At 53.1% G+C, this 27,734-nt stretch overlaps 8 protein-coding genes across 8 annotated transcripts; 3 read left to right on the top strand and 5 right to left on the bottom strand.

Moving 5' to 3' along the window:
- The first annotated feature begins 1,859 nt into the window (after positions 1-1,859).
- V8C40DRAFT_16908 (uncharacterized protein) lies at positions 1,860-7,333 on the top strand. The gene is made up of 2 exons (XM_083211586.1): positions 1,860-7,024; positions 7,088-7,333. Exons 1-2 carry the CDS (start codon positions 1,993-1,995, stop codon positions 7,138-7,140), a joined length of 5,085 nt encoding a protein of 1,694 aa, XP_083079515.1. The 5' UTR covers positions 1,860-1,992; the 3' UTR covers positions 7,141-7,333.
- A 1,091-nt stretch (positions 7,334-8,424) lies between these two features.
- On the top strand, positions 8,425-10,020 carry V8C40DRAFT_230997 (mitochondrial carrier domain-containing protein). Its single transcript, XM_083212837.1, has 2 exons — positions 8,425-8,881; positions 8,937-10,020. The coding sequence occupies exons 1-2, from the start codon at positions 8,749-8,751 to the stop codon at positions 9,854-9,856; spliced, it is 1,053 nt and encodes a 350-aa protein (XP_083079514.1). The 5' UTR covers positions 8,425-8,748; the 3' UTR covers positions 9,857-10,020.
- Positions 10,021-10,022: 2 nt separating this feature from the next.
- On the bottom strand, positions 10,023-11,232 carry V8C40DRAFT_230994 (60S ribosomal protein eL22). The gene is made up of 4 exons (XM_083212836.1): positions 11,012-11,232; positions 10,806-10,841; positions 10,532-10,728; positions 10,023-10,455 (listed from the first exon to the last, which is right to left on the bottom strand). Exons 1-4 carry the CDS (start codon positions 11,024-11,026, stop codon positions 10,329-10,331), a joined length of 375 nt encoding a protein of 124 aa, XP_083079513.1. The 5' UTR covers positions 11,027-11,232; the 3' UTR covers positions 10,023-10,328.
- Positions 11,233-11,325: 93 nt separating this feature from the next.
- On the bottom strand, positions 11,326-14,099 carry V8C40DRAFT_16776 (uncharacterized protein). Its single transcript, XM_083211559.1, has 2 exons — positions 13,825-14,099; positions 11,326-13,760 (listed from the first exon to the last, which is right to left on the bottom strand). The coding sequence occupies exon 2, from the start codon at positions 13,705-13,707 to the stop codon at positions 11,626-11,628; it is 2,082 nt and encodes a 693-aa protein (XP_083079512.1). The 5' UTR covers positions 13,708-13,760; positions 13,825-14,099; the 3' UTR covers positions 11,326-11,625.
- Positions 14,100-15,063: 964 nt separating this feature from the next.
- Positions 15,064-18,534, bottom strand: V8C40DRAFT_16881 (uncharacterized protein). The gene is made up of 4 exons (XM_083211580.1): positions 18,347-18,534; positions 18,200-18,278; positions 15,415-18,134; positions 15,064-15,311 (listed from the first exon to the last, which is right to left on the bottom strand). Exons 1-4 carry the CDS (start codon positions 18,416-18,418, stop codon positions 15,261-15,263), a joined length of 2,922 nt encoding a protein of 973 aa, XP_083079511.1. The 5' UTR covers positions 18,419-18,534; the 3' UTR covers positions 15,064-15,260.
- A 2,616-nt stretch (positions 18,535-21,150) lies between these two features.
- V8C40DRAFT_230984 (ATP-dependent RNA helicase DBP5) lies at positions 21,151-23,298 on the bottom strand. Its single transcript, XM_083212835.1, has 4 exons — positions 22,805-23,298; positions 22,265-22,750; positions 21,965-22,202; positions 21,151-21,906 (listed from the first exon to the last, which is right to left on the bottom strand). The coding sequence occupies exons 1-4, from the start codon at positions 23,047-23,049 to the stop codon at positions 21,406-21,408; spliced, it is 1,470 nt and encodes a 489-aa protein (XP_083079510.1). The 5' UTR covers positions 23,050-23,298; the 3' UTR covers positions 21,151-21,405.
- A 149-nt stretch (positions 23,299-23,447) lies between these two features.
- On the top strand, positions 23,448-25,515 carry V8C40DRAFT_230980 (G-patch domain-containing RNA-binding protein). The gene is made up of 4 exons (XM_083212834.1): positions 23,448-24,209; positions 24,274-25,001; positions 25,075-25,158; positions 25,233-25,515. The coding sequence occupies exons 1-4, from the start codon at positions 23,609-23,611 to the stop codon at positions 25,338-25,340; spliced, it is 1,521 nt and encodes a 506-aa protein (XP_083079509.1). The 5' UTR covers positions 23,448-23,608; the 3' UTR covers positions 25,341-25,515.
- On the bottom strand, positions 25,441-27,247 carry V8C40DRAFT_230979 (uncharacterized protein). Its single transcript, XM_083212833.1, has 3 exons — positions 27,181-27,247; positions 26,287-27,127; positions 25,441-26,213 (listed from the first exon to the last, which is right to left on the bottom strand). The coding sequence occupies exons 1-3, from the start codon at positions 27,239-27,241 to the stop codon at positions 25,901-25,903; spliced, it is 1,215 nt and encodes a 404-aa protein (XP_083079508.1). The 5' UTR covers positions 27,242-27,247; the 3' UTR covers positions 25,441-25,900.
- Between the last annotated feature and the right edge of the window lie 487 nt (positions 27,248-27,734).

The raw sequence follows: 27,734 nt of genomic DNA, 5'->3' as shown, positions 1-27,734 counted from the left end.
TGATTCCTATTTAGTACGGTACCTGGCAAGGAAGATGCTATCTATGGTGAGGTTGGTTTCCTGTTTGCTCTTCTTCTTGCAAGATCTAGAAGATCTTGGTACGGAGTACAGATAGTCATTCGGATTTACTTTGATGAAATTTGATTGATATATCTTTCAACGGAGTAAACAGAACCAACTTAATCCATTAGTAACTTTGCAGAGCTTCTTTCTGGCGGTCCCGCTTATTTTTGTCTTTTCCATGTTCCATGTGCCAGGGGGTGGATGCGGTGCGGCTTGGGGAAGAAGAGATGGCTGGCCAAGCCCGGAGTACAGCTGTGGTACCTGGGAGGGACATCCGCGTGCCTTGACGTGCAAGCACTAGAGCATGCAGATGAGGGAATAAGCTGGAGCTGAGGCCCGAGAAACAGGCGCGGGCATCAATCATAGCAATTCGGCATCAGATGTTGGGCGTCAACGGACATGACACAGACGAGGCGGGTGTGTGCGTGCGTTGTTCTGTCTCGGTAGACCGTTCAAGCATCCATGGATGGACTTTCAAGGTTCAAGTGTCACTACCTCGCCGCCGTCAGCTCCGATTCGAGCTTTGAGCTCCCCTTTTCCCACGCTGACTGGTTGTGTGGTAGCGCAGGCTCGTGCAAATGACGGCGCTGTATCACCAGCCTCTTCCTTTTTTTTCTTTCTTTCTTCCACTCTTTTTTCGTCTCCAGCGTTTGGTTTCTATTACTGCGCCACCCGCCTATCAGACGCAAGGGGTAACGGACTGGCAGACAGAGAGTGGAAACAACGTGAACCTGACAAGAAGGGGACGAAGAAATGGAGTGGCTGGTGGATGGTGCAAATCTCTTCCACTGTTCAGCTGTTAGCTTACCACATAGACTTGTAACCGTGCATGTACCGCTAAGGTACCCTGCTCGTGCCACGCCAGAGAGCCCTGTGCTAGAAGGTCTCTCCAGGCCCTCTAGGCCCTGCTGGGACAAGTTTAGTGCTCAGCTAGCACCCGTCCAGCGGCACCACCAGCGGCACCACCCTCCCCCCTGCCGGCCCAAGCGCCATTGGACCAGACACGCATCGGCGCCAACTCATCAAGCAGAGGCCCCAGCCCGCTTCGGGACAATAACAAGGCCTCAACCATCTCTCTCCTCTTCCTTCGCCCGCATCGCATCTGCCCTGCGCCCCCTCGTCTCTCTCTCGCAAAAAAAAGAAGGGGGGTCAAAGAGAACAAGACAAGACCTTCTTTTGGGAGCTTCAACCAGGCCAGACCTGCCCGGACCGCGCCAGACACAGACGCTGCCTCTCGCTCCCCCACATCTTCGCATCCAAGCGCATTTGCATCCATCTCCATCTCCATCTCACCGACAGCCATCCACAGAGCCCAATCCCTCAGCTGTACATACTGGACTCGACACCCGCCGCATTGCCTGTACACTACCCGTTCAGTACCTACAGCTCACAGCCTGGCCCTGCAGCAACTCCCCTGACTCTGCAGCGTTCTCCTGGCTGTCCTGTCCGTCGTTTGTGAGCGACAGCCTCTTTACCGCTCTGGGCCCTCTTCCTTTTCGGTGCCTGAGCCTGAGCTTCGCCACCTGGTACAACTAACTGCCCTGCCCTCCCCGATTCCGCTTTCTCCTCTTTGGTTCCTGTGAGTTTGTTTCCTCCAACCCCCCCCCCTGTGTCGGGTCCATCTTGAGTGGTCGAGTGGGAGATTCGACTTTGCCTTCTCTTCATCATCTCGTCGTTCCCTTTGTCTGACTGACGTCGCTCTCAAGGCGCCCTACCTTACCCATTCTTCGCTGTAGCGTTGGGCCGTGTTCCGGATGTCTGCATAAAATTTATCTGGTTTAATCTCTTACTCGACCTTGAATATTCCCTCTCTTCTTCTTCCACCAGTCGCTACCAGTCGGCCCTTGGGAGACTCTTGCGTGCTTCATCTACGCCACTGATCGCGCAACGAGTAGAGGGCAAGGGTCCCGATTTGCCCCCATACCCAAGATGAGCACCGTTAGTAGGAAGAGCCTTCCATTGCCTGCGCCGACCGAGACCGACGAGACGACCACTCCCACGGAGCTGACCGCCGACATCTCCAAGCTTGGCGATGAGAAATCGGGCTACTCGCTACAAGATGATGGCCCTACAGGCACAATCAGCAGCCGCGGCTACCGGAGCCATCAGCGCTCTCAGACGTCGGTGCTGATTGAGTATTTCGAAGGCAGCAGAACAGGGAGCTCGACCAGCCGCAAGCCCAGCGTACGAGTGCGGCTCACCCCCTCCTCCTCCAAAAGGGGCAAACGGGATCATAGCATCAAAGTGACAGAAACGAAAACTTCCCGCAAAACTTCGCTGACTCGACGCATCCCTCTGGAAGATGGGATCCCGTCGCGTGAGCTTGAGGTACCTGGGGTCGACGCCGACGGTCATAGCGTGACGTCGTATGCTTCGGCCACTGAAGAGTCTACCGTCTCACGGAATCCCATCGACATAGAAATCACACAGGAGAAACAGCAGCCACAGCGACGTCGCCGCCCTGCTAGTCCTCTAATTCCGACTAGCGAGAGAGAATCTTACCCCCCCGCCAATGGATCGGAGATTTCTGCCATCGCCACAGACAGCTTCCTAGATGGCTCCGGACCTGGAGGGGATCTAGGCTCGGGTGAGCACCTGGACGAAACCTTGGATGATACCCGGGCTACCAAAACTCGATCCAAAGATCGTTCTTCCAAATCTTCATCGGATAAACCCAAGGACAAGGAGCGAAAGCGGCGATCAAAGAGTCGGAGCATTAGCGAGCTTCCAACCGAGGAGCCATACACCTCCTCGCGGCGTCGCTCCAGCCGAAGCCGCCACTCGGAGTCACACGTACCTCAAATTCCTGCCGCCGACTCAAGTGTCCTGTCGTCAAACCTGGCTCCAAGCCATCGGTCCATGGACACCCGCTCTATGCGTTCCGGAGTTTCGAAATCTTCAATCAACAACCCCAAGCTACTAGAAACCGTCGAAGATGCCATTCGGAGATTAATTTTGCCAGAATTGAGTGCCCTCAAGCGAGAGCAGAGCAAACGGGAAGGCAGAGAACGACGCGCCTCCTTTACTTCCACAGGCACTTCTGCCTCAAGAGAGGACATCACAGTAGACCGCAGGCGGTCTGCAAGTCAGAGACCCGAGTCGATAAGAGACAAGGACGCCCTCAAGGAGAATTCTAAGCCCAAAGAAAGACGGAACCGTGAGGCTCGTCACGACTACGACGACTTGCACAGCCCCAGCCTGGATTCCATTGAGGCAGATTACCGTCTCCACGATGACGGCAACACGCCAAAGAGAAGTGGTAACCTGGCCAAGGCCGCGCTCGCTGGCGCCACTGGCGCGGCAGCAGCTAAAGCATTGTCCAGCGGAACAGATGATCATTCAGAGGCTGGCGAGAAGAGGCATCGCGAGAGACGCAGAAGGAGAACAGAGTCTAGAGCGAGAAGCCAGAGCCTAGGCCGTGAACGATATGCAGAAGAATATGACGATGAGGAAGAGCCGCCGCCCGCGCCACCAATGCCGCTCATGAGCGAGATTAACCCGTCGGAGATGACACGAACTTCAATCTTGTCTGCCGAATCCGATGGACCAATGTCAGCCACTGAAGAAATTGCTCCTTTGGGAAGCCAGCAACGGGAAATGGCCTCGCCGTCCTCCACGCCAACCCCTTCCAGAACACCCACAAACGTTGACCAAGCACTTGGCAGGAGCCACGCCAATGTATCTCACGGCGATTTGACTGCTCTACCACGTGGCAAAAAGGAGTATAACCAGTCCATTGAATATGAGACGGACGAAGTTGGCAACAAGATCCCCGTTCACTATGACAATTATGAGGGCAGCCCTCGTGATGTTGACCAGGGCGAATACCCAGATGACGGATACGAAGATGCCTACTACAGCACACAGGATGTCCCTCCTCCTCTGAAATACGTCCCATATCAGGCTGGCGCGCGTGGCCTAAGCCCGATCCCCAGCGTGTCTGGTTTCAGTTTCACAGAGGTTGATGGGGAGACGCCCAACAGGAACTCCAGAGGCGAAAACTATTCGTCCATCAAGTCTCGCGGTTCACTGCAGTCGCTTGAGTCTGTCCCGAGTAACTTGAGGAGCAGGGAATTTGATCTTGCGTCATCGGCAGCCGGTGGGAATACTATCTACTCGGAAGATTCCCAGGTCGGACAGACGGCTGCAGGAAAGCCTGTCCGCGGCATTGCTGCCAACCCTAACATCATTCACCCCGTCATTGCGGCCGAGTCTGCCGTGGCCTCATTGATTGGTGAGTCGATGCTTGATCAATCCGTCTTGACAGGCGTATACAGCGGCGCTGGAGATTCCAACCTCTCTTACGATGAGCGATCCAAGCTCCAGAGCAGCCGTGGTGTGAGCCCAGACAAGTATCCTGGCATGAATCGCCAAGAGTACGACGATGACCGACAGGCAACTCCTGGCCAATCGCATGACTACATGGAGTATGAGCTTGACGAGAATGGACGCAAGGTGCCTCGCACCAAGTACCGCCAATCCCCCACCTCATCCGAGGCTGCCATCACCGCCGGTGCCGTTGGTGCTGCTGCCGCCGCTCTTAAGGCGGCCCAGGAGAGAAAACAAGCCACTGTTGAGGATGCCGCCGAGGGCGACTTTGAGCCGGCCGGAGTATTCCGTAACAAGTCGTTCAAGGAGCGCGCGATGGAGGGCTGGAAGCCGCGAAACACCCCCACTCATAGCCTGGACAGGCTTGACTACGAAGCCGCTCCCCCGATGGAGGCTAGCAGTGTTCCTGACCAAGATCATCCTATCCCCGAGGTTGGCTACATTGATGATGATTTACAGACCAACCCGTCAATCCTGCAAGATGAGATTGCTCCTGGTATGTGGTCTGGCAAGGCCACTCCTACAGAATATGGACAGGTTATTCCCAAATCCCAGTCTGATGAGGAAATGCGAGATGCTCATCTTGACGATGCTGCCCGCCTTAGTAGGGAGCCAAGCCAGGAGGACGAGTGGCGGAGAACATCAGCTGAGCGGAAGCGCGATACTCTGCTCACGAACCCGTACGAAGATGCCAGCCCGGTTGCGAACCCGGCGCTCAACGACCACCTGCTTGGCTCTCGTGGTCTCGGTTTCAGCACTGGCAGCCCCGGCTTCAAGTACGATGAGGGATACATGTCCAACGGCCCCAACCGAACGCCAGATGTCGAGCCCAAGGGCAAGGCAATCCAAATGGCTGGCCCGTCAAACTACATGGCTGGTGGAGATCCGTTCTACGGATCTCAGGATAACAACCGCGCTCTCAGTGGCATGTCTCAAGGCATGGCCTCGCCATTCTACGATGCCTCTACGGGCGGCGGCATCGAGCGTATTGAAAACAAGGACATTGTTGCCTTGATGCAACACCTCATGGTTCGTGATGCACAGCGAAGTGCCCGCGACACGGAAATTGTCGCGCTGCTCATGAACGCTGCGATTGAGATGCGCAACTCGTTCCGCGACTTAAAGGAGCTGGTTCAGGACACTGGAGACGACGTCATCTTTGCTAATTCCGAAAACACTGACAAGCTTCAGAAGGCCATCAACGGGCCTCGACCTTACCCCGGCCCCCGTTCTGTGCAGAGCGGCTCCATCGGTGGCACGACCATGGACGACGTCACTGTCAAGAAGAAGGCTCTGTGGAAACGAGCCCTCCAAGGCCTTAGCGCCAAGGGCACCAACGATCTCACTCGCATCGAGGACATGCTGATGCAGCTCCTCGGAGAGGTGGACGTCCTCAAGACACAGACGGCACAGCCCATCTCCGCCAGGGTCTCTACCAGCGGAGCGGGACAGTCATTTGACAATCTCCAGCCAGAGGGACAGTATGAGCACGACAAAGGCTATGAGCCCGAAGGCAACTCAACCACGAGCCATGGCAGCCAATCGCAGGGGCAGCGCAAATTCTCAGATCATCGCATCGACACCGTACCCGAACACGAGGATGAGTACGAGTATGATCACCCTACTCCGACAGCAGAGCGAACTCAAATTATCCCTCCGATGAGCCCCATGGACCGTGAGGTGCATCGTGCCGGATCGCTCCCAACAGATGGCGCGGCACCAGTCTCTGACCAGGGGTATGACCAGCCGCACAGCGCTGATAACACGCCTCGTAGCGACAAGGGAAGGAAAGGCAAGTCGGGAAGCAAGAGCTGGTTCCCCAAGATCTCCCGCTGGTCTGGAACGACGGCATCTACCGTGAGCAAGGCGCTGCGCGGAAACCCCAAGAAGGATGGCGAGGACGATGTGTTGCAGTCCCGATCTGGGTCCAGCATGGCTTCGCGCGATGATCTCTACCCTCTCGACACGTATGGCGATGACAGACTCCACTCCGGGTATCTACCTGAGGGAGGGCGCCTTGCTCCGCCGCACGAGATTCACGAATCGTCAGCACCCATTGTGCCGACCTTTGCTACGCCAGAGGATCCCAAATACAAGGCTCACCGCAACTCGCTCAACTTGATGCACCCTCAGCCCAGAACAGGACAGACGGAGCGCTTCCGAACCGCCCTGGAACATTCTGCTCAAGACTTTGATGCCCCAGCGACGCCTAGGTCCGCTGACTGGGCAGGCTCTATGAACAGCCTTAACCGCCTCAATGGCACCGCTGCTGGGCGCTACGGCAACGAGGGCGGAGATTACTGGCCTGCCGCTCCTCCTCAGCAGCAAAACACTGGTCCGGCTCGGCCACCCAAGGAGCCCATCAACTCATCTCAGCAGACGCCGCCCAGATCTACGCGAGTTTCGAATCTGCAAAAGGGCAGCCCCATGGGCCCTCAGAGCTACGAAAGCGGCTACGCAAGCGGCACCGGCACACACTCCAGCCAATACAATAGCATGAGCCCCAAGCCGGAGAACAAGAACTTGAACGCTGCCCTTGGCGTGCCATCACGCAGGCCTAGTGGTCCCAGAGCGATGACACCCAAGAATCCAGATGACGACACAGCCCGAGAGGACAGGCGGAGAAAGAGAGGTACGTTGTGATGAAACCATGGCGCTCATTACTTTTCAGCTTACTGACTTGTTCGACTTGCAGACACATTCGGCAGCATGACAAGCCAGAACACCCAAGAAACGGATACATTCTAGGTGAAATCGTGCCGTTGTTTTGGACCTCGACCTGTTGCTTCACAATTCGATGATACAAACGAAAGAAAAGGGGGATGAACATTGAATTTTTTTGATTTTCTTTTTTTCTTTTTCTCTTTTCCACCCCTTTTGCACTTGGCTCTCTGTATGTGCCACACTACACAATACCCGTAAAAATGATCATTTCCGTTTTGCCCGAAAAGGACAAGAAACAAATAGAAAAATGACTCGAAAAAAAGCAAAGGGGGGAAAGGGTGTGGACGGAGGGGAGGGTTTACCTTGCCTAGCCCAAAAGACAACTCACCACACGCTACTGCGAGTGGAAAAGCAAGGAGAGGTTGGAGAGGGCTAGACATGCAAGGCAACTTGGGGGGAATACTACATAATGCTATGGAATCGCTTCGGTGATAGGAAGGATATATGGGACACGAAGGACGCAATGGATTTCGAGGGTTTTTTGTTTGCTTTGCGAGAGACTATATCTGCGCGTGAGCTGTGTCTTGACCAGCTCCGTTTGTTGTTGTTTGCTTTATCCCCCCCAAGCCACCCCCATGAGTTTTTGTATTTTTGATTCTTCATTCTTGACGACGACATGACATGAACATTTTGATTCTAGAGCGAAGCGAGGGGCATTATTCTACGCTGGGTCTTGATCTGGACGATGCATAACTGGCATTTGAAGATACAGACGATGAGATGGAGGAGGCTTTTCTCGGTCTTTTGTTCTGTGAATGGCGAGTTTTAGCTGGGCGTAGTTTAGTGCGTTTGTTTGGTGATGTGAATGAAGCACGATTGGCATGGAGAGATTTCGATGCTTGACTTTTTCGCTTATGTGTGTGAATATGTGATTGAGTAAGTGTCTGAGTTTAGTGGTGCTCGATGTGAAATTACGACACGTTGTGAGACTGTGTCAGCAGCATGTTGTCTCAGTTCTAGCGCTATGCAAGGAGGTAGACGACGCTGCTTTCTTTTCTTTTTCTTTCTCTTCGTTTTCTCCTCAGTTTTCTTGTCTTATTTCTTTTTAAAATAGAGGCTAATTAATGCGCCTTGTTGACCGTTCTTTTGTGTTGTGTCTTACTGTCCTGTCTCTGTCTCACGCCCGCCTTACGTGAAACCTCTCAGCCCGCTAAAGTAGAGCAGCAGCCCGGAAAACTGAACTGACTGTATCGTCGGGATCGTGTATGACAGGCTTACCAGAGATTTTCCCCACCTTCTCCCCCACAAGATGATTCAGTCTAGTTTTATTCGTTGTCTTATCTTTTGACTGCGGAAGTGGTTCCGGACTTTTTTCTCATTCTTAATATGTTTTATCGTGAGCTTCTTTACTTTCTTTTGATAAAAGAATTGTGAAAGATTGAATATTTGTCGTTGAGATTAGTTGTTGTTTAAAGGGTGTGGACGTATCGGCACTTGAACCCAAGAGCCGGACTTTCGTTTTACTAATACCTGCGAGATCCGGACTCATCCTCACTCACCCCAAAAAACTCCACTAGCGACGGACATTTCTTATACACTGCCTTTTTCTTCTCTCATTCCTCCTTTCATTTTTCACTCACTTTGATTTGAGTTTATGAAGTTAGTCTCATTAGCCTAGATTAGAGGCTGCAAATGGCGGAAGCTGTAGCTTCTTCGCCGCCCGTCGCGGTGCAGCAGAATCAGAATCAGAAGCCTGCGACATCGGCCAAGCGCGACTACAAGGGCTTTGTCGCAGGCGTCTTCAGTGGAATCGCAAAACTAACAGGTATGTTTTCTTTGAAAATTCATGAATTGCTTCCATACTGATTTAGAATAACTAGTCGGCCACCCCTTCGACACAGTCAAGGTCCGCCTCCAAACGACACAGGCCTCGCGCTTCAGCGGCCCGCTGCAGTGCGTCCTGCAGACGGTGCGCAATGAGGGCGTCACGGGCCTGTACAAGGGCGCGACGCCGCCGCTGGTCGGGTGGATGTTTATGGATTCGGTCATGCTGGGCTCGCTCAACGTCTACAGGCGGCTGATGGCGCAGCACGTCTTCGGAGCTGAGTCGTGGACGCCCGGGGCGGGATCGGGGGCGACGGGGCTTGGGTTTGGGAGTCTGATGAAGGTGTTGTCTTCGTCTTCACGAACATCATCATCATCGTCAGAACCTTCGTATCTTCCGCCGCTGGGTCATGGTATTGCAGGTATCATGGCTGGTTCTACCGTCAGCTTCATCGCTGCTCCGGTCGAGCATGTGAAAGCTCGGCTGCAGATCCAGTATGCTGCCCGCAAGGCTGAGCGTCTGTACTCGGGGCCTCTCGATTGCATCCGCAAGATTTACGCCCATCACGGCATCCGCGGCATCTACCACGGCCTGTCTGCCACGTTACTCTTCCGCGGATTCTTCTTCTTCTGGTGGGGCAGCTACGATATGCTCTCTCGGACTCTTCGCAAAAACACTAACTTGAGCAACCCGGCTATCAATTTCTGGGCTGGTGGGTTGAGCGCTCAGGTGTTTTGGTTGACGAGTTACCCGAGCGATCTCGTTAAGCAGCGCATCATGACGGATCCCCTCGGCGGAGGTTTGGGAGATGGTGAGAGACGATTCCCTAAATGGAGGGATGCTGCTGTTGCTGTTTATAGAGAGTCTGGGTGGAGGGGATACTGGAGAGGATTCTTGCCGTGCTTCTTGAGGGCTTTCCCGGCGAATGCCATGGCATTGGTGGCTTTTGAGGGTGTAATGAGGACGTTGCCGTGAAAAAAAGGGGAGTGATTTTCTTTTCTTTATGTTATTGATGATACCTCGCTGCTGCATGAAACTAGCAGATGATGGAAGCATATATACACATGCATTATGTAGACATGGCAATCTGATAGCGCATCATAAATTGACTACGTCGAATATAAATCGCTTAACTAATACCTATAACAACAGACTACGTTGACATTCACATGATAATGATTAAGGAGAAGTGAGAAAAAATAATGTAGGTAGGTCCACTCAAAATGGTCGCTTCTTTTTTTGATTGACTAGACTAGAGCAACCCAAAACCAGGTCTCTCCTTTTCAGAGATCCCATCACGCTGACGACGACCCTTTCAACAAGAGCCGCACGTGATTATATATCCTTCATCACAAAGGGGTCCAGGGTCGCTACAAGTTGCTATTTTCCCACAACCATTCTTCATTTCCCATATGGCTTTCCCTTTATTTATTCCAAGAAGGCGAATTTACTCGTCATCCTCATCGGCGTCATCGTTGACGACGTTGAAGAACTTGAGCTCGTAGACACCACGGGAGGTGGAGACGACACGGAGCCAGTCACGGAGCTGCTGCTTCTTGAGGAACTTCTTGGTCCTGTTCATCATGAAACGTTTTAGTATAAACTGCATGGTTGAAAGAACAATGGAAGGTTGTGGAGAGGGAGTCGTACAGGTACTTGAGGTAGCGGCCAGAGAGCTCGTTGTGGGCAACGACCTCGATCTTGCCATCACCAGACGACGAGATGGTGACGTTATCGCCCAGGTTGTTGGTGCGGCCGTCAACCTTGATGTGGTCCTGGAGGAACTTCTCAAAGGCAGAGACGTCGAAGATCTTGTCGCTAGCAGGCTGCGAAGCGTTGATGATGAACTATAAGTCCAGCGTTAGCAACCCCCCAATCCTCTCTTAAAGTTCCGAGAATGTTCTTTTTTTCTTTGGTAACTCACCTTCTTGGTCTGCTTCTGGGCCTTGCCCGCCTTCTTCTATATCATGACATTTACACATCAGCCTACTGCTTTTTGTTGGTTTCTCGTCGGCAGCGCAACCGCCCCCCTCCCCTCTCTTCTTCACTAAGACAGAGAAAGAGAAGACGAGGGCAATTGTCTGCCTACAGCAAAGCGAATGAGAAATGTCATTTTCACGTGGTACATACAGTGATAGGAGCCATTGTTGATAGATTGGTGGTGTTGAGTGGACGTGAAGAACGCAAAGAGGTCAAATCCTGCGCCTTTGGTATTTGTTCGGGGGGTGTGGAGTGATGATAGAAACCGAACTTTTTTTTTTCCCTCGTGAATTTTTTAGCCCAATTTCGGTGGGCTCTTGCGAAAATGCGCTGCCGAATTAGGGCTGGGGCGGATCAACTAGCGCCGAGGCTCCGAAACAAAGCGCTTTGCTCTTGTTTGATGCTTGGAGCTCCAAAGTCACGTGACCTCCTCAACGTCCAACAACAGCCTTGAAGCTTCAGCCTCCCCGTCAAGATCATGAGCTGCATAGGGGGTAGATTTTCATCATCTCGCTATATCATATAAGTCGAATATACGTAGTTGGCGCACAAATCTCATAGTCATTGATATCAAAGTCCCAATGTCAAATTGCTTCATTTAACCGTAAGCGAACATAACTAGCATAAACCAGCCTAATGGCCAGGAAAGAACTATGAAGAAGAATAGATGAGCCATACACACATGATTCATTAAATCGTTTGAATAAAAGAGCGCTCCTTTTCCATCGCTGCCATATTTGCCATGTGCCCCAATCGTCTACCAGTCAATTAAACAGTCTCTTGAATACCCCCTTGAGTCCTCCCGACTTCTTCTCCTGCTCCCTAGCCTCCCTCATCCGCCTGCGTTCATGACGGGCTCGCCGAGCAGAATCGTCGCCCTCGTCGAGCGGCGCCGATTGCCTAGGAGAGTCTCCGAAATGGCCCCCGCGAGGTCTATCATACGTAACCTCAGACAGCCGGCGATCACGGGTCCGGGGAACGTCCCGGTCGCGTGTTCTAGGCCGCATCTCCTCGGGAAGAGAAGAATCCCGAGCTGGCACGTAGATGAATTGATCTGGAGGTGGCGGCGAGGATGACTTGCGAAGCACCCCCTGGGCATTCTTCATGTCGAAGAATTTCTTCTCGGGAGACTGTGACCCCCGGGGGTAGTCAAAGCCAGAGTTGCCTGAACGTTGACGGAACGAGCGACCACGATGGCGCTTGATCTCTTCAGGCGGCAAGTCAAAGCCCACCTCTTTGCCCTTACGCTCTGGGGGGGCGGGGATAGGGGCCGGAGGCGGTGCGGGATCTTGGAACTCATCAACAGCCGGAAAGGGTTCGGGCTGAGGGTCCAGGTTCTTTTCGTAGAGCTCACGGCGCTCACGGCGTTCGCGGCGCTCTCGCCGTTCATGTCGTTCACGCCGATCATATTTCTCAGGTCGGCCATAGCCCTCATCCGTTACTTCACGGTCGGTGAGCGGTTCAGGCTGTTCGAAACGCTCGGGCCGATCAAAATGCTCAGTGCGCTGAGTGCGTTCGGGACGTTCATAACGGTCACGGCGGTCAGAGCGTTCAACGCGTTCACGATGGTCACGTTGTTCTCGGTGTTCGTTGTGCTCACGTCGTTCACGACGCTCATCATAGCGTTGAGGCTGCTCATACCGCTCGTGTCCTTCGTACCCTTCGTTGACCGCCTCGGGCGCTTCTTGCTTGTCGACTCGCTCAGCCTCTCGGGCAGCACGACGCTGAGCTCTGCGTTGTTCACGTTGTTCATGAGCCTCCTGCTCTTCTGGAGTTCTATATCTCCGGCTGGAGGACACAGGAACCTCGCCTACAACGCCGCTGTGGCGCCGCCGAGGAGTTCGTGGTGGCGTATCAAACTTGGACGACCCAGACCCAGGACGAGAACTACCACTGTCAGGAATAGAGCGGCGGTAGTTTGACCCCTGGGATTCGTATGACCGATGTTTGCTCTCTCTGTTCTCTCTATACTCTCTGTATTCTCTGCCCTCTTCCTCACCGCGATTCCGGCTGGAATGGGAAGAATGGCGAGAATGACGATACTTGCGGTGTCGTTCCCGGTCACTACTCGAGGAAATGTGCTCCTTAGATCTATCCTCTGTGAAAATGTCAGCAATGGATTTACGAAGATCTTCCTCATCATCACTAATACTCCTGCGTGTAGTAGGGACGGCTAGAGACTGAAGTTCCTCCGAATCCAACTTCATCTGATGATGGTCCAGATGAGGAAGGTCCCCGCCGTTGCGGAGGCCTGTGAGCGAAAGACGGGCGACAGGCCTAGGTGCCTCTGCGATGGTGTTAGTGACCACAGCAGCTGCGGCTGCGTCATCAGCGTCGTGAAGTAGAATCTGATGCTTGTGACGCAGCAGTCGAGTCCTCAGCCTGTCAGTCGTCGCCCTTTCAGGAACCACAGCGGCGGGAGTCGGCACTCTGAACTCATCATCCAATAACACGGAAAGAGACAGCGGAGGCGGAGTATCTTGTTGAACCATTTCTTCATATTCAAAGGGAGAGACCAAGGGGCCTGGGGAGGCCATGTTCGTCCACCTCGAGGAGTAGTGACCGTCGGCGTTAAGAGCAGGGTATCGTAAAGGGGGCACGTAATGGCTTGTTGCGGCAGCGACTTCCAAAGGGACCGCATTTCGATCCAATCCACGGAATGGCATCATCTCTCTCTTCATCACAGCCCCTGCCTGGAATCCATCGTCGGATTGAGCGACCACTCCACCTTTTGCGGCAAACCGAGGTCCATCGAGCACTTCCCTGTCGATGCTACGGCTCAATCCGGGCGTGGTGAATGCGTTTAATCGTCCGCCTTCTTCTTTCCAAAGAGGTGGGTCAGCCATGCGAACGGCGCCAAAAGCCAGGCTGTCAGTGCCTCCAGAATACTCGATTTGGGCTACATCCTGTAAGTTTTTGTTCTCTTGAATAGGCTTCGCCCTTTTGCTGATCTCTTTACTTGCCTGATCGAGTTCTATTGCTGTCACTGTCTTTGAAGTTGTTGCCTCTTCGCTGGATGGTTGATGTGATGGGATTTCCTGGGGAGTCGGCACAGTGTCCTTCGCATCAACTGGCGCCTTGGACGTTGAAGGCTCAGCTTCTCGGGCTGCAACGGGCTCCTCAGTGGGCTTCGTAACCTCCGCGGGGAGGACAATCTCTCTCTCTGCTTCTTCTTGTTTAGGGGTTTTGTCTTCCACATCACGTTTAGTCACCTCGGTTTCGGGCGCTGCGGGAGCAACTGGCTCCTGAGCAGGTCCCTTTAGCCCACCTTCTTCAGTTGCGGCCGAGATATCACGCTTCGAGTCGTCAGACTCTTGGTGAATGACAGCAGCAGTCGCCACAGCAGCAGTAGCAGCTGTAGTAACCGCGGCAGCCCCAGCGATGAGAGCAATCTTGTCTGACTCCTCTTCCTTTTCGTGAGAAGGCAGCGGCTCAGAGACGGCCTCCACATCAGGTTTGGTAGAAACAGCAGGCACTTCGACCGCTGGTGTCTCAGCCTCTTCAAGATGGTCTGTCTTGGCATTTTCTTTCTCCTCCTCTCCCAAGGACCGACTCTGAATCTCCGAAATGTCTTCCGATTTCAACGCCAAAACGCCGTGGTCCTTCGACTCCTCACCCGATGTGGAGTCACCAAACCGTCCCGAAATATCAACAGGGGTATCATGTAATGAATGCTGCTCCTCACCTTTCCTGACTTTCTCTACCACGTTCTTCTCAACTGAAATAGGACCGATAGTGTCCTTGATCTCCTCTTCCTCAACGTTCTTGGGGGCCTCCACCTCAGCAGCTACAGGCTGCACGACCTCCTCCACTGGCTCTGGCACAATTGCCTTTTCGCTCTCTGCAACAACAGGCGCAGGCTCTGCTTCAACTGCCGGAATGACGGGGGTGACTTCAGCAGGCACCTCTTCAACAACGGAAGCCGTAGAGTGTTCCTCAGCTTCAGCTGGCACCGCAACAGGTTCTTCAATCTCCTTGGGAATTTCCTTTGTGAGTTCTTCATCATGAGGAACCTTGGAGTCTTCCGTTAGCTCTGAAGTGGCCTGGACTTCTGATGACTCTTTGCTATCAGCCTCGTGAACGATCGCCTTTTCAACCTCAGCCGGGGTAATAACTTCGAACTCCTCGTCGACAGGTTCAGGAACAACGGACTCAGTTGGCTTGTGCTCCTCAGCGACCTCAGACTCAGCAACAACCTCGGGTTTGGAGACCTCAGACTCGGTAGCAACCTCAGAGTCAGCAATAACCTCAGGCTTGGCGACCTCAGATTCGGTGGCTACTTCGGACTCAGCGACAACCTCAGGGTGAGCGGCAACCTCAGATTCCGCGGCAACCTCAGAATCAACAACGGCCTCAGGGTGGGCAGCGACCTCGGATTTAGCGACCTCAGATTCGGTGGCTACTTCAGACTCGGTAGGCTCAGACTTGGCGACCTCGGATTCGGCGACAACTTCAGGGTGAGCAGCGACTTCAGACTGGGCGACCTCAGACTCGGTGGCCACTTCAGACTCTGCAACAGGCTCAGACTTGGCGACCTCGGAGTATGTAGCAACTTCAGACTCGGCAGCGACCTCGGGGTGAGCAGAGACTTCAGATTCCGCAGCAATTTCAGACTCGGCAACAGGCTCAGACTTGGCAATCTCAGACTCGGTGGCTACTTCAGACTCAGCAACGGGCTCAGACTTGGAGACCTCAGATTCGGTAGCCACTTCAGATTCGGCAGCGACCTCGGGGTGGGCAGCGACCTCAGAGTCCGTAGCAACCTCAGACTCAGCAGCAACTTCAGGGTGAGCAGAAACTTCGGATTCGGTGGCAGCTTCAGACTCAGCAGCGACCTCAGACTTGGCAACAACCTCGGGGTGAGCAGCAACTTCAGACTCGGTAGCAGCCTCGGACTCAGTGGCGACCTCGGATTCGGTGGCGAGCTCAGGCTCAGCAACATTCTTCTGAACATCACTCTCGGTCTCGGCCACTGTAACGTGTTCCTCAGGGGTAGATTCGCTTTCAGTGGTCTCAGGCTTGTGGTCTGTTACTTCTGATGAGGCCTCGACAACCTCAGGCTTGGCCTCAACCTCAGAGTGAGTGGCATGAGAAACCTCAGGCTCGACCTTGGAGACTTCAGACTCAGTAGCTTCAGCAGGAACTGAGTGTTCCTCGGAAACTACAGATTGCTCGACAGGAGCCTCTTCGTGAGAAGCTTCTTCAGTCTCGGCGTGTGTCTCGACAGGCTCCTTGACATCCACGACCACGGACTCAGGCTCAGCCTCCTCCGCCTTGGTCTCGACATCATGGTGCTCTTCGTGAGTCTCCTCTTTAGCAGCTTCGGTGTCGTGAGACTGTTCGACCTCATGAGCAGGCTCGGCTTCTTCAGTCAAGTCGTGCTTAGCCTCCTCGCTGTGGACAGGCTCATGAGACTCGGCAACATCCTTAGGAGCTTCTTCAACGGGTTCCTCCTCCTTGGGAGTTTCCTCGACTTCCTCGGCTTTGGTCTCAACCTCAGCAGCCACGTGCTCGTGTTCAGCGGCAGGCTCTTCATGCTTCTCGGAGTCATCATGTTTCTCCTCCTCAGAAGCAGGCTTGTCTTCGGTCAGAGTGTGCTCTTCGGCAACGACGTCGTCAACAGCGGGTGTAGCATCAGAGTGTGGCTCAGGAGTCTTTTCCTCCTCGTGGTGTTCGGGCTCCGCAGTCTCGGGTGCCTTCTCCTCCTCGTGAGCAGGAGTCTCCTCCGTAGCGATGTCCTTCGCGATTTCAGCATGCTCTTCATGTTCCTTGGCAGGTTCTTCGTGTGCTGCTTCGGTGACATGCTCTTCAGCGTCCTTAGAGGTCTCTTCGTGGTGGTTTTCGACGACAGGCTCGGCAGTAGGCTCTTCCTTGGCCTCTGGTTCAGCGGTGTCTTTCTCAACCTCGGTGTGCTCCTCGACGGAAGGCTTCTCCTCTTCGGAGTGTTTCTCCTCCTCAGCAGGCGTAGCCTCCTCAGTGTGCTTCTCCTCTTCGACGTGAGCAACCTCCTCGGCAGGCTTCGTCTCCTCGGTAGCGGGCACTTCAGAGTGTTGTTCTTCGACGTGCTCCTCTTCGTGAGCAGGTGCGACCTCTTCAGCGGGCTTATCCTCCTCAGTAGACTTTTCTTCCTCGACGGGCTTCGTCTCTTCGGTAGATGGGACGTCTTCGGAGTGCTTCTCCTCTTCGTGAGCAGGTGCGACCTCCTCAGCAGGCTTCACATCTTCTGAGGGCTTGTCTTCTTCAGCATGATGCTCCTCCGCTTTCTCAGCCTCAGCCGGCTCAGGAACGTGGACATCATCCTTGTGCTCCGATGTCTCAGTCTCCTCATGCTCGGCGGGCTCTTCGGCCACCACTGGTGCCTGGGTATCTTCTGTGTGAGTAGGCTCCTCGGCTAGCTTCTCATCGTGTGTTTCCGCCGGCTCGTGAGACTCTTCAACATGGGCATCCTCGTGAACAGCAGGCTCAGCCTCTGGCTCCTTCACAGCCTTGGTTTCCTGGGGAGCATGCTCATGTTCCTCCTTGTGCTCGTGCTCCTCCTTGTGCTCGTGCTCCTCCTTGTGCTCGTGCTCGTGCTCATGCTCGGGCTCCTTAGCGGTTTCCGGCTCGGGCTCCGCATGCTCAGGCTCTGCAGAAACAGCAACTTCATCTTCCGTAGTCTTAGCCTCTTCCTCAGCGACCTTGGCATCTTCGTGGTGAGCTTCGGGTTCCGCTTCGGCCTTGACTTCTTCGGAGACGGGGGCGGCCTCATCTGAATGCTCGGGCTCGGCTGCGTTTTCTTCCTTCGCGGATTCGACAGCAGGCTCAGGCTCCGCAGCAGCGGCTTCGGCCTTCTCCTCTACGACCGGAGTAGCCTCATCCTCACCTCTTCCCTCGTCCGTGGCTGGTGGCGATGGAGGCTGGGCGGGATCAAGAGCGCTATCCTCGGCCACATCTGTCTCCGAGTTCTTGGGGCTGCTCTTCTTCTTCTTCTTTTTCTTCTTCTTGTCTTTCTTAGCCTCGTCTTCGACCACCTGACTTGACTCCTCCGGAGGAGGGGTAACTGTTGTGTCTTGCTCTGCCGTCTCGGCGGTTTCCCCCTCAGCCTTGACTTCAGCTGCAAAGCTTTCGGAGGACTCTATAGGCGAAGTTATCTGGCTTTCGCTCTTGTTCTTGTTCTTCTTCTTCTTTTTCTTCTTGTTCTTGGAAGAAGTGGGCTCTGCCGCAACTTCGCCATCTACCTCGGCCTCTTCAGGCTGCTCTTCAGCCGCGGCCGAATCTTGAGGGGCATCATTTTCTGCTGCAAAATTAGCATTGGAAGATATTGGAACAAATGCGCACTGGGTGAATGTCGCCAATTACCTTTGTTGTCTACTGACACCTTGGACCCGACCTCGGAGTCATTCTTTTCGAAGTACTGGACATTGGAAAAATCGGAGAACTGTACATTGGACAAATCTATGTTAGTCCTGACGGGACAGTACTCGACTTCTTGGGCGGTGCTCATACTTCCTTTGCCCTGTCGACCTCAGAGACCTCGGACTGAGCGAGCTGGGGCACGGCTGCTTTATCGACCTCCATACAAGCTGCACTGAAATCAGATTATCCGACAGATGCAGGTGGAAAGCGCCAATAAGGAAAACGGCCGGTCTCTTGGGCCTTGGCGCTTCAGGACACGGCTGTCTGTGGCTGCTTCAAAGCGAATGTAGCAGCCTATTGGTACGGATGATGACGGGTTTCAGAGTGTAGTTTGGTATGTATGATGCAGGAGGTTTTTTTTTTTCCTCTCTAAAACCTGCGAACAGGTGGGAAGTCAGTAAAGGCTTTGAGATGACACCACTTGGAGCCTTGTCTCCTCGAGCTGCATGGGCCCATCCAAAAAAGCACGTCCCATGTCAAAAAAACACCCATGGCCGTCCACAAGCGAACCAGAGAAGATTGACGATGCGGAGCCCAGCAGGCCAAGAGTACACAAATTCCGGTCCAGAGCCCCCCTTGCAACAGAGATCCATACCCACACGACGGCTGAATAGCAATCATGCGAGCCCAATTGGCAGAAGGCAGTCGTTTTCCGCCCGCCACGCCGCTCTACGATTGGGCTCAGCAGGTGGCCTTGTCGCCAGCCGGCCGCATTTGCGGGTTGAGACATGACTTGAATTCGCACGGGCTGACAGGATAGCTGCCCGACGCAACGAAAATGGAACATGCATGATCAACCAACGAAAAGTGGGATTAAGCACCGGCGGGCAAATCAGACACACAGGCAAACAGCAATCATGAGGAAAGGCGGCCAGATGAGCTGGCTAGCAGTGGGCCGAGTGGCTCCAGCTTCTGAGCGATATCAAAGACCGCCCACCGTGCAGGACCTAGCGTGTGAGGATGCGTCCGCGAAGGCTGGAGGGATATGCATGTTGTGACTGGTTTCCCTCTGGAGGCGTGCTACGTGGCTCGCCTCTTGATGCCCCGCGGTCGTTCTCATGCAGCTCAACCCCGGAATCTATCGGCATTGGGCAATTGCGTTAATTATCTGGGAGGGCGATTCCTTGATTGATCGAGCAAGTCGTCGTTTCTCTCGTTTCTTTGGCGAGGACAGTAAATGACTTGCTTGAGGAGCATGACTTGCAGAAGGCCCCCTTCTTTTTCTCGAACAAGAACAAGATGGAAAAAACAAGAGAATTCGCACCACGTACTAACCGTCAAGCCACCCCAAGCTACTAACTCGTATGCGCTGCCCGTCTCGGAGAGGCTGGTTCTTTTTGGCTAACCGGTGCTACGGCGATGGAGCCACAGCCGACACTTGACAGGGGGTGGTTCCGTGGGAGAAAATTCTCAAGCTCTGGCCAGGGTGCGGCAACTGTTGCTGCGAAGAAAATATCAGCCGACTGTCGTACAAGCACAGTCGTCAAGACGGGTTTCGTTTTGCCACCGGGCTCGTGCTAGGAAAGGAACCTTTGGCTGTCTTGTCTTTCGCTCTCTTTGTTTTCCCTGTCGTGTCTCAAAGCTCAAGTGCGCTATCATGCAAGGCGTGCTAATAACGGAAAATGGGAAGACTAGTGCTCTCTAGTAGGCGGTGTGTGGTGGTAGTTGAAAAGAGTGGGGGGAAAGCACTTGGAAGCGCCAATCCTCAGAGCAGCTCCGGAACCACACGTGAGATGCTTCACCGCGTAAATTTTTTTCTGTTTTCTTTTTCCCTCTCTTTTTCTGTTACTGTGGTTTTTTCCTGACCTTCTTCACTGTCTTGGCGGTGCAGCACAGTGACATAATGGTGGGGATGATGGCTCAATTTGCGGGACAAAAAGCTCCCATGCTCTGCTTCGTCGGCGATACGAGTGAGCCATGATCCATGATGTGTGACAGACAGCATCCATCACCAGCCATCGTCTATGCTTACCTGGTCCGAGGACTTGACTTGATACTGCACTACACCTCTAACAGAATGCAGAGGACGAGTAACATCTGCCCGCTCCTCCGTTGACATACCAACCACTTAATTACATGCAGAATATCCAACCCTCTTGTAAGCCCAGACCCATGCACGCACCAGCCTTCCCATCAACCCCTCTTGATACTTTCACATGTACTCGCACTCACACACTATCTGCGCCGAGTGTTTGTTTTGCTGCGTACGAGTAAGTTCTCTACAGACATACATCCGTCGTACATGCATCTGCCTTAGTGGTGTAGCACTGCATGACGTGAGCCACTTAGGAGAAGGGTCAGAAAAAAAGAGGTGGTCGGCAAGGCAGCAAATGCTCTCCAACCACCAGAGAAATGCTCCGATTCCTGCACCGGTGTGTCCAACCTCTTCCGATCCGCTGTAAGCTACTGTAGGTAAAAGGAGAGGGCAGACGGAAATCACAGATATGACGATGCTATACAGCGCGTGGAATTTTTATCTTCACCGTCCAACAAGTATACACATAGTACTCGTAAGCCGTAAAACTCAAGACAAGAGCTCTTTTCTGGCTCTGGATCTTCGCCACCGAGCTCTCCGTCAAAACTACTCGCATGTAGAGTCATGTGCTGGAAAAATCAACGTGGATCCACGAACCGTGGACCCCATCCAAATGCTACAAAGGTACGGAGCACAGCGTACGGATTACGGCATTCCGTTATGCAACTCCAGATACATAATTATGCGAATCCACTTCCGGCTGCATTAACTATGCAAATCTCAGTGAAACATTCGAATCAGTGTTTCCATCAATTGTAGTGATCCAGAGCGAGATGGTTACGTTCATGGGTGATAAAGGCGATTTGACAGATTGTCTTGCTTTCTTCACTGCTCACAGGATAGGGACAAAGGCACGACGTGGAATAAACGCCACGAAAAGGCAGAATATTTATCATTTTTTAGCTTTTTCAGCCGTCCTGCAATGGCACAACTCTGCAAATTTTGGTATCTTGTCGTGCCACACTCTACAGATTCAGTTGTATAAACCCCATTATCATACCATCCATCATCAAGTGCGAAATTGCGGCGTTCTTATCAAGCAAAGCAAAGAACAAAAGAAACAAAGAGGATCGCCGCCAATTCAGTAAGTCATCCATGCGTCGTTGTCACCTTTCTAGGGTGCCTGTGCCTTGGCCGCATTGTCCGTAGCACTTGGAGCATAAGCAGCCTGAGCTCGGTTCTTCTTGATGACCTCCTTGACTCGCTCCTCCGCCTCGTCCCAGTCATCAGTATCGAGGCGGACTAGGTCGATACCGTAGGTGTTGGCAATGCTGCTGAGGGCATCAAAGCTCTTCTTGTCATAGACGAAGCTGATACTGACTCCGACACGGCCGAAACGTCCAGTTCGGCCAATACGGTGGAGGTAAGTCTCAGCATCGGGCTCAGAATCGCCGCGGCCCTTCATCGGAATATCGTAGTTGATAACCATGGAAACGGTCGACACGTCAATACCACGGGCGAGGACGTTGGTAGTGATGAGAACCTTGTTCTCGCCTTGTCGGAACTTAGCCAACAGCTCATCTCTTTCATTACCATCGAAAGCAGCGTGCAGGGCGGAAACTTTGTGTCCATCAGCTACCATGCGTCTCTGAATCTCGTTGGCACTTTCACGGGTCTATTTGTATGTTAGCAAAGCTTCGTCGAGTTGAAAGTCCAAGGTCCGTGCAACATACCTTGACGAAGATGACCGACTGGCCAATAGTCATAAGACCGTAGAGCTTGCAGAGAACGTCGTATTTGATATTGTCGTCAGCACAGTCAATGAACATTTGTGAAATGCCCTTGACCGTAAGTTCATTGCGCTGGAGTTTCAATGAGTGGGCGTTTGGTGCGAACTTCTGGGCATATGAGCCAACTTTGTCGGGGAAAGTGGCTGAGAACAGAAGGATCTGAATAGACTTGGGCAGCATGCTATATCCACAGGTTAGCCATCTCTGATTTCTTTAAATGATTTTGTTCCAGAACAGCCTTACTTCTTGACTCTCAAGCACTGGTCGCCCATTCCTTGCTGATCCAACATATTGTCGGCCTCATCCAAGACGAGAACCTTGAGCTGAGAGACATCCAACTGTCTTCGTCGGATGACGTCCATGACAGTACCGGGTGTTCCAACAATGACTGCAGATCGAACTGGCTGGTCACGGGGCAAAGCACCTGGAATAGCCGCGGCAACCTTGAGGGGCTTGATAAAGCGACCAATAGCACCAATGACACCTTCAATCTGACGAGCCAGCTCTCGGCTGGGTGCCAAGGCAAGGGCTTGAGGCTGATCGGGGTTGTTGAAATCGACACGCGACAGAATGGCAGTAACAAACGCTGCGGTCTTTCCAGTTCCTGATTGGGATTGGGCCATCATATTCCTCGGAGGATCGCTAAGCATCAGAGGAAGAGATTTTCCCTGAACTTTCGAAGGCTTCAAGAACTTGAGAGCCAGAAGGCCCTTTAGGAGGTCCTCGGAACTTTGGCAACATGTTAGCAAATATCCAACATTACAAAAGCAATTTAAATCTTACAGGCCCATATCCTCCCATTGCGTGGCAGAGTGAAAAGGTGTTGCTTCGTTGTTCTGAAGATCACTGAGGGAGACCTCGACATCCCACTCTGGCTCCTGCAGGCCAGAGCCACCAAGCTCCTCAATGGCACCGTCATTCTGTGCCTCAGCGACAGAAGCGTCGGCGGCCGGAGCCTCAGCTTCAGGCTGACTCTCGACCTTGACTGCTTCGTCAGGTTTCGTAATGCGACTCGCGAGGTCAGACATTTTGGAGATGTTGGATAATCGGACTATCGGGTTCGTGGATTGAAAGTGGCGGAAAGAAACGCGTAGATCAACGAGATGCTCAAGGACAGTCTGCCTGCAACTGTCTAAGGTCAAGTTAGATGGTGAGGAGAAAAGGAAGAAAAAAGGAAATGCCGTGACTCGACGTACTCCCCAAGCCACACCAGATGCTATGGTCCAAGGTAGAGTGACCTGATATATTGAGGCGGAAGGATGGGGGAAATTTTGGTGGGGTTGGTTGGAGGGGTGATATGCAGCTCAAGCTGGCAATTCACCACAGAGCTGCGATTGAGTGATGGCGTGCCGATGTTCTGCCGGACGGCGCCATAGCTCTCAGCCACCGATTGATCGCGCTAGAGATAGATCACTAACCAACTACTACTGCTGCTAATAGTGTATGGCCGATTACTCTTCTGAATATTTCCAGCTTCTGTCGCGTTTCGAAGCTTACCTTTTTCCCTTCTTTTTACTACTCAATTCTACTCAGCTCATGTCTCAGAGTGAATCATCATAGCCAAGTAGCCTTTGTTATCTCGGGAACATGGCGGCTCCTCCGCCGCGAGGACTCTCGCTCTATGACAACCTACTCGATCCCAACGATCCCTCTCCATCAGCTACCATCTCCTCCGCGCCAGTGACATACAAGCAAGGCGCGCCTGCAGCAGATGAACAAGCAGCGAAGAAGCCCCTCAATCCCGCGCTTCAATTCCAGCCCATACGGCGTCCACAAGTAAAACAGCCCAAAGCCAAGCCGACATTCCCCAAAGCGATCCCCAGGACTGCGCCCACCACAGCTTCAGCAACTACCACAACAGCCCCCGGAGCTGCTCAGTCAATACCACATCAGAGCACTCTTGCTGATTGGGCGGCAACGGAGGAAGATGAGTGGATGTACGGTGTTGGAGAGAAGCGCCAACGTGGCGGTCGCAAAAAGAAGAAGAAGAGACAAGAGCAGTTCGAGACAGACTGGGATGAGATGTATGATCCATCGAGGCCGACAAACGTAGACGAGTTCCTCAAAAGCGAAGAAAAGGTAGAGGAAGTGCGAGAGTGGAAAGGGTTGCTATATCGTCACCGAAAGCGACAGGAAGAGAGTGACATCTCGGACTCGGAAGAGGAGGCAACCCGTGCAGCACCTTCAAGTAAGCTCACCCACGCCTTTATCATGAGAAATTGGTTGGACAACAGGACTAACTCATATCACAGATCAGTTTGCGCCGCCAGCTTCATACTCCTTTGCGCCACCCCCAAGATCTCCCCCAGCTGCTCCACCGCAAGACGAAACCGCAGACGACGCCTATGCCCGTCGTCTCGCCCTCTCAACAACGCAACAAGTTCCTTCGCCTCAACCTTTCGAACCATCACCACCGCCTCCACCGCCTCCCCCTCAAACGAACAACAACCCATCCTACGCTCCTTCTCCTCCTCCACCACCCTCAGAATCCGCTACAATATCCAAAGCTCCCGTCCGCTACACCCAGACTCCACCAACCAACACCAACGGCGACGAAGAAGACGAAGGCTACTCACCACCACCCAGCTTCAACCGCGCCGAAGACGACGATGACATCCCCGACGACGCCGAACAGCCGCGAACCAACCGCCCCGGCCAAGTCGGCTTCGCGCAGCGCCTCATGTCTAAATACGGCTGGACAAAGGGCAGCGCCCTCGGCGCCAACGAATCCGGCATCCTCAACCCTCTCCGCGTCCAGGTCGAAAAGAGGCGCAAAAAGGCCGACGCGGACGGCGGCGGCTGGGCTGAGCCCGCCAACAAGGGCAAGATATTCGGCGGCAAGCGCAAGGAGGAGACGGGCAAGTTCGGCGTCATGAGCGACGTCATTGTCCTCCAGAACATGCTCGAGAACATGCCCGACCTCGAGGCCGAGATTGCCGACGGCCTGGGCCAGGAAATCGGCGGAGAGTGCGGCGAAAAGGTAAGAAAAAGCAACGGCTTCCTGATATATCATGCGAAGAGGCAATTGATGGCTATTAATGCGCGGTATATAGTATGGGCGAGTCGAGAGACTATACATTGACGTGGACACACGCCAAGTCTTTATCAAGTTCACAGACCAAGTGTCCGCATTGCGAGTAAGTCACATACATCTTCAAATGAACAAACCATCCATTACTCAAGTTATACCGGGTTGACACAATGGCAACAGGCAGTCAATGAACTGGACGGGCGTGTTTTTAATGGCAACACTATCATCCCAAAGTTCTACGACACTGAGAGATTTGAACAAGGCATCTACGTGGATGCAACAGCATGAGGTTTAGGACAGGGCACTTGTTTGAGTGGTTGTCGCAAACGACTACACTTGATTACACTTGATTTTCACAGGCACGGAGCAAGGTAGACGGACAAATAGGTAATTAGGCAAAGTTGATTTAATAAAAACAAAGGCAAAAAGTGGTATAAAAAGTACCCTAAGTCTAACATACACCAACACCGGTAAAGAAAGTCTAAAGAGAGGTGCAAATCGTGATAGAATATCACCAGTAACCGTACACACGTAAAATCCTTTCAAGTCTCGAGCTCGCCAGTGATAGCCAAATTGTCACAGGCAATACAGCTTGTGCGTCATGCATCATTGTCGATGCTCGTCGAAAGGATAAAAGGAGCGTGGCGACATTTTGAAGTACATTTCCATTATTAAGTTCTAGCGTTAGTGCCGCGGACACACACAAAAGGGGCGGTCACATATGAGTTGACAGCCAAGGCGTGGGGGAGGTTGACGAAACCACAATGTGTTGGCTAAAAGAAAACAGAAAAACATCTGGGAGAACAGAGATTGACGCCAAATTCCGACCCATCATCCTCCGAAACTTTTTACCACAGCTGGGCCATACCAGCAAGGACGGAGACGCCCAAAAGGACGTTGTTGACGTTGAGGGCAGCGACAGCGTTGTCAGTGCCGTTACCGCTGTTGTCGCTGCTGCTGCCCTTGCCGCCGCTGGAAGTGCTGGAGTCGCCGTCGGAACCTCCCTCATTGGCGGCCTTAACGTTGCTCTTGCAGGACTCCTGACCCTGGATGATCTTGCTCTTCTTGGCGTCATCGAAGAAACCGCAGAAAGCAGAAATATCGGTGGTAGAGAAGACGGTGCAACCGCCCTTGACGTCCTTGAGAGCGGGAAGCTCAACACTATAGAAAGATACAACGGTCAGCGATAAAGAATATACATACACATGGGAACCGAGACGAGCTGGCTACTCACGTGTCAAAGTTACCGCGGAGGATAACACCACCAGCAACGGTCTGCAGCTTGGGGAAACCCTCAACGGCATCGAGGGCAGTGTTGTTCTGGACAGTCAAGTCACCAACAGACGTCAACAGGGGGAATGAGACGTTGGTGAGCTTGTTGTTGTTGATGAAGGTGACACTGTCGCCGATGGAGGTGACGTTCTTGGCGCTGAAAGTGGTGAGCGAAGGGTTGGTGTCGAACTTGAGGGACTGGGTGATGGTCTTCAGCGCAGGAACGACGAAGCTCTTGACGTTAGAAAGCTGAATCTCGGCAGCAGACTGAAGCTTGGTCATGTTGATCTCCATGTTGTTTCCGTTGCTGGTAACACTAAGAAGGGTGGTGATGTTGACCAGGTCGGAGTTGAAGGCGGTCAGCTTGTTGTTGTTGGTGATGGTAAGGGAGTCAACACTGTTGATGTTGAGACCGCTAAGATCACTGAGGAAGGTGTCGGTAACCTGGATGTCGTTGGCCTTGGTGACACCAGAAGTGCCAAAGACCAGAGTGTTAAGCTGGGGAAGCTTGACCATGTTCAACTTGTTCAAGGTCTTGAGCGCCTGCATGTTAACAGAGCTCAGGAGCTCGAGGCCGTTGAGCTCGAAGTTGCCACCAATGGAGGCAATTGTGATACTCTGGACGGAAATGAGCTGGGTGGCATTGTTGATGATGAGATCACCAGTGATCGTCTTGGGGCCGTTGAGAATCAGGTCACCAGCAACGGACTCATCGACGATGATGTTGGCATCAACGGTGTCGCAGGAGATGACAGGGTTAGGCGTGGTAACCTTGATGTCCTTGGAACAGGCGCTGGAGGCAGCTACAGTCGAGTTAGCATTTTGCAGTGATACCACAGAGCGTAAAGGAACTCACCAGAGACGACGCTGGCGGCGCCAGCAGCCAGGATGGCTGAGAAGAGCTTGGAGGAATGCATTCTGATCTAATGGAAAGGACGAAAGTCAGCAAGCGTGAACCAAAAACGCGTCAAAATAATGAAAAATGAAATGTGAAGATGGCAGTGTCGCGATTCGAGGCGTGAAGCTGGCGCAAATAGGGGGTATCTGACTGTGGCGTTTAAACTATGCAACCGGTCCAAAAGGCACGAGACGAGACAAAAAGATGTTGACGGAATCCAGTTCTTGATCGCTCGAACAATGGCCCAGGTGTCTAAAATATTTCCACTCGTAACGGCAACAGGCGAGTCCGGGAAGGAAAGGCGTCGATTTGGGCCAAATAAGGAGAGAGCGTGTTGTTGAAGAGCAAAAGAGCGCAATCGCAACCGGAAAACCAGCAGCAAGCTTTGAGGCGCAAATCGAGCAAGTCGGCAATATCAAATGTGCGTGGAAGGAGAAGAGCAGAGAAAAGTTTGCAATGTGCCAGTGACAATGACAGGTGCCAGTGCCAGTGCCAGGTGAAACGGAGGTTGG

Source organism: Trichoderma camerunense (assembly GCF_050948025.1).
Source record: "Trichoderma camerunense strain CBS 138272 chromosome Unknown V8C40scaffold_1, whole genome shotgun sequence".
Classification (NCBI taxonomy): Eukaryota; Fungi; Ascomycota; class Sordariomycetes; order Hypocreales; family Hypocreaceae; genus Trichoderma; species Trichoderma camerunense.
The sequence above is the reverse complement of the archived record's forward strand: the minus strand, read 5'-3'. Positions and strand labels throughout refer to the sequence as shown.

What these genes read in the sequence shown, in the direction of transcription:
- V8C40DRAFT_230994 (XM_083212836.1), bottom strand. An exon ending in CCCAGAAGCAGACCAAGAAG is followed by an intron (nt 10,729 to 10,805) that starts GTGAGTTACCAA and finishes CTGGACTTATAG; the next exon opens with TTCATCATCAACGCTTCGCA. An exon ending in GGCCGCTACCTCAAGTACCT is followed by an intron (nt 10,456 to 10,531) that starts GTACGACTCCCT and finishes CATGATGAACAG; the next exon opens with GACCAAGAAGTTCCTCAAGA.
- V8C40DRAFT_16776 (XM_083211559.1), bottom strand. Translation starts at nt 13,707, where the DNA reads ATGGCTGACCCACCTCTTTGGAAAGAAGAAGGCGGACGATTAAACGCA.
- V8C40DRAFT_16908 (XM_083211586.1), top strand. Translation starts at nt 1,993, where the DNA reads ATGAGCACCGTTAGTAGGAAGAGCCTTCCATTGCCTGCGCCGACCGAG. An exon ending in GGACAGGCGGAGAAAGAGAG is followed by an intron (nt 7,025 to 7,087) that starts GTACGTTGTGAT and finishes TTCGACTTGCAG; the next exon opens with ACACATTCGGCAGCATGACA.
- V8C40DRAFT_230997 (XM_083212837.1), top strand. Translation starts at nt 8,749, where the DNA reads ATGGCGGAAGCTGTAGCTTCTTCGCCGCCCGTCGCGGTGCAGCAGAAT. An exon ending in TGGAATCGCAAAACTAACAG is followed by an intron (nt 8,882 to 8,936) that starts GTATGTTTTCTT and finishes TAGAATAACTAG; the next exon opens with TCGGCCACCCCTTCGACACA.
- V8C40DRAFT_230980 (XM_083212834.1), top strand. Translation starts at nt 23,609, where the DNA reads ATGGCGGCTCCTCCGCCGCGAGGACTCTCGCTCTATGACAACCTACTC. An exon ending in GCGGAGAGTGCGGCGAAAAG is followed by an intron (nt 25,002 to 25,074) that starts GTAAGAAAAAGC and finishes CGCGGTATATAG; the next exon opens with TATGGGCGAGTCGAGAGACT. An exon ending in ACCAAGTGTCCGCATTGCGA is followed by an intron (nt 25,159 to 25,232) that starts GTAAGTCACATA and finishes CAATGGCAACAG; the next exon opens with GCAGTCAATGAACTGGACGG.
- V8C40DRAFT_230979 (XM_083212833.1), bottom strand. Translation starts at nt 27,241, where the DNA reads ATGCATTCCTCCAAGCTCTTCTCAGCCATCCTGGCTGCTGGCGCCGCC. An exon ending in CGCCGCCAGCGTCGTCTCTG is followed by an intron (nt 27,128 to 27,180) that starts GTGAGTTCCTTT and finishes ACTCGACTGTAG; the next exon opens with CTGCCTCCAGCGCCTGTTCC. An exon ending in CTCCGCGGTAACTTTGACAC is followed by an intron (nt 26,214 to 26,286) that starts GTGAGTAGCCAG and finishes ATCTTTCTATAG; the next exon opens with TGTTGAGCTTCCCGCTCTCA.
- V8C40DRAFT_230984 (XM_083212835.1), bottom strand. Translation starts at nt 23,049, where the DNA reads ATGTCTGACCTCGCGAGTCGCATTACGAAACCTGACGAAGCAGTCAAG. An exon ending in CAATGGGAGGATATGGGCCT is followed by an intron (nt 22,751 to 22,804) that starts GTAAGATTTAAA and finishes ATGTTGCCAAAG; the next exon opens with TTCCGAGGACCTCCTAAAGG. An exon ending in AGTCGGTCATCTTCGTCAAG is followed by an intron (nt 21,907 to 21,964) that starts GTATGTTGCACG and finishes ACATACAAATAG; the next exon opens with ACCCGTGAAAGTGCCAACGA.
- V8C40DRAFT_16881 (XM_083211580.1), bottom strand. Translation starts at nt 18,418, where the DNA reads ATGGAGGTCGATAAAGCAGCCGTGCCCCAGCTCGCTCAGTCCGAGGTC. An exon ending in AGGTCGACAGGGCAAAGGAA is followed by an intron (nt 18,279 to 18,346) that starts GTATGAGCACCG and finishes TCCAATGTACAG; the next exon opens with TTCTCCGATTTTTCCAATGT. An exon ending in GGTGTCAGTAGACAACAAAG is followed by an intron (nt 18,135 to 18,199) that starts GTAATTGGCGAC and finishes ATTTTGCAGCAG; the next exon opens with AAAATGATGCCCCTCAAGAT.